General features: G+C 38.5%; 1 protein-coding gene across 1 annotated transcript; it reads right to left on the reverse strand.

The window, feature by feature from the left end:
• Positions 1 to 411: 411 nt before the first annotated feature.
• LOC110146551 (olfactory receptor-like protein OLF4) lies at positions 412 to 1386 on the reverse strand. Its single transcript, XM_020907454.2, has one exon. The coding sequence runs from the start codon at positions 1378 to 1380 to the stop codon at positions 412 to 414; it is 969 nt and encodes a 322-aa protein (XP_020763113.2). The 5' UTR covers positions 1381 to 1386.
• Positions 1387 to 1793: the final 407 nt, after the last annotated feature.

Here is a 1793-nt window from a genome sequence, read left to right on the forward strand (position 1 = left end):
AGAGGAGTTTTTCTCTTCCCCACAGGAGTAGCATAAGTCATGACAATTCATTTAGGCAAATAAAATGAAAAATGCTCAGTATGATATACTGCGTATGAGAAGAAATTATTCTTAAGTGATCCATGTAGTTCCTTGAAATGAATGGAAACTTCCAAATATTTCACATCCAATATTGGGATTACAATTGGTAGAGGAGGCAAATCAAAAAGGAAAAAAAAAAACTTGACATTTCATAGATATCACAAAATTTAAGAATGAATTACATAAATTGTACAGAGGAGTTAGAGACAAAATATAAACTCCAAGAAAAATAGAAGAGACATTTTCTTTTTTTATTAGAAGAGACATTTTCTATCTCCATAAGTCTGACCAAATGAGGACAACACTGGGTTCAGGCTTTGAGCTCTGCTATCATGGGTACTTCTTAAGCCCTAGGAAAATAGAACCTTTTATACTTAACTTTCCAAAGGACATTTTCAAACCTCTCTTTAAGTCTTTGTTTCTCATACTGTAGATGAAGGGGTTCAGCATGGGTGTGACCACAGTATACATCACCGAGGCTCTTGCATTTGAATGTAAACTGTGAATAGAAACAGAGCTGAGGTACACACCTAAGCCTGTGCAATAAAATAAGGAGACAACTGAGAGGTGAGATGCACAGGTGGAAAATGCTTTATATTTCCCCTGAGCTGATGAGATTTCATATATGGAGGAAAGTATCTTAAAGTAAGAGTAAAGGATACACATGAGGGAACTACCAGCCAGCAGCACAGCTCCAGAATACATCACCATATTATTGAGAAAGGTGTCAGAACTTGCAAGTTGTATCATCTGATTGAGTTCACAGAAAAAATGAGGGATTTCTAAGACTGCACAGAAGGACAGTTGCAACACCATTAAGCTTTCTAACAAGGAATGCAGGACACCTATGATCCAGGACACCAGAACCAGCAGTCCACAGAGCTGGGGGTTCATGATGACCATGTAGTGCAGGGGGTGACAGATGGCCACATATCGGTCATAGGCCATCACGGTCAGGAGAAAGACATCCAGTCCGGAAAAAAGTAAGAAAAAGTACATCTGGATGATGCAGCCTTCATAGGTTATGACTTTATTCTGGGTTTGGATGTTCCACAGCATCTTTGGGACGGTGGTGGAGGTGAAGCAGATGTCTACAAAGGACAAGTTGGAGAGGAAGAAGTACATGGGGGTGTGGAGGTGGGAGTCTGAGCTGACAGCCAGGATGATAAGCAGGTTTCCAAACACAGTGATCAGGTACATGGAGAGAAAAAGTCCATATATCAGGGGTTGCAATTCTGATTCCTCTGAAAATCCCATAAGAAGAAATTCATTATTTTCTGTTAGGTTCCTTGGTGCCATGTGGTGAAGGTATCTATGAGAAAAGTGGGAAATAAAATGACTAATGTTAACATAAATGGGCATTACCACATTGTTGAAATGCTACCATTTATATTTCACCATAAATAAATTACTTTCAATATTCTGTTATGGATTTTGTGCACTTTAGGGAGCTTTTTGTGCCATCTCTAATTAGCAAACCGGTTCAAGTTTTTCCCAGAAAAACTATCAGTTTTTTTCCAAGATGTCAGATATTTTACAGGTTTAATGGGACATTCTTTCACATATTTGAGGATATAAATCGAATTGAGATAGTGTACCAGGTACTATATATGCTATCTATGCAGGAAGCACACAGTGTTGAACAACGAAAGCTCCTAACATCTGGCTATGGAGACAGAAGATAAGAAAATCAAAAGCTATATGGCATGTCA

This window comes from Odocoileus virginianus, chromosome 3 (genome assembly GCF_023699985.2).
Source record: "Odocoileus virginianus isolate 20LAN1187 ecotype Illinois chromosome 3, Ovbor_1.2, whole genome shotgun sequence".
Taxonomy (NCBI): Eukaryota; Metazoa; Chordata; class Mammalia; order Artiodactyla; family Cervidae; genus Odocoileus; species Odocoileus virginianus.

Coding starts and splice junctions, on each gene's coding strand:
- LOC110146551 (XM_020907454.2), bottom strand. CDS start 1,380: ATGGCACCAAGGAACCTAACAGAAAATAATGAATTTCTTCTTATGGGA.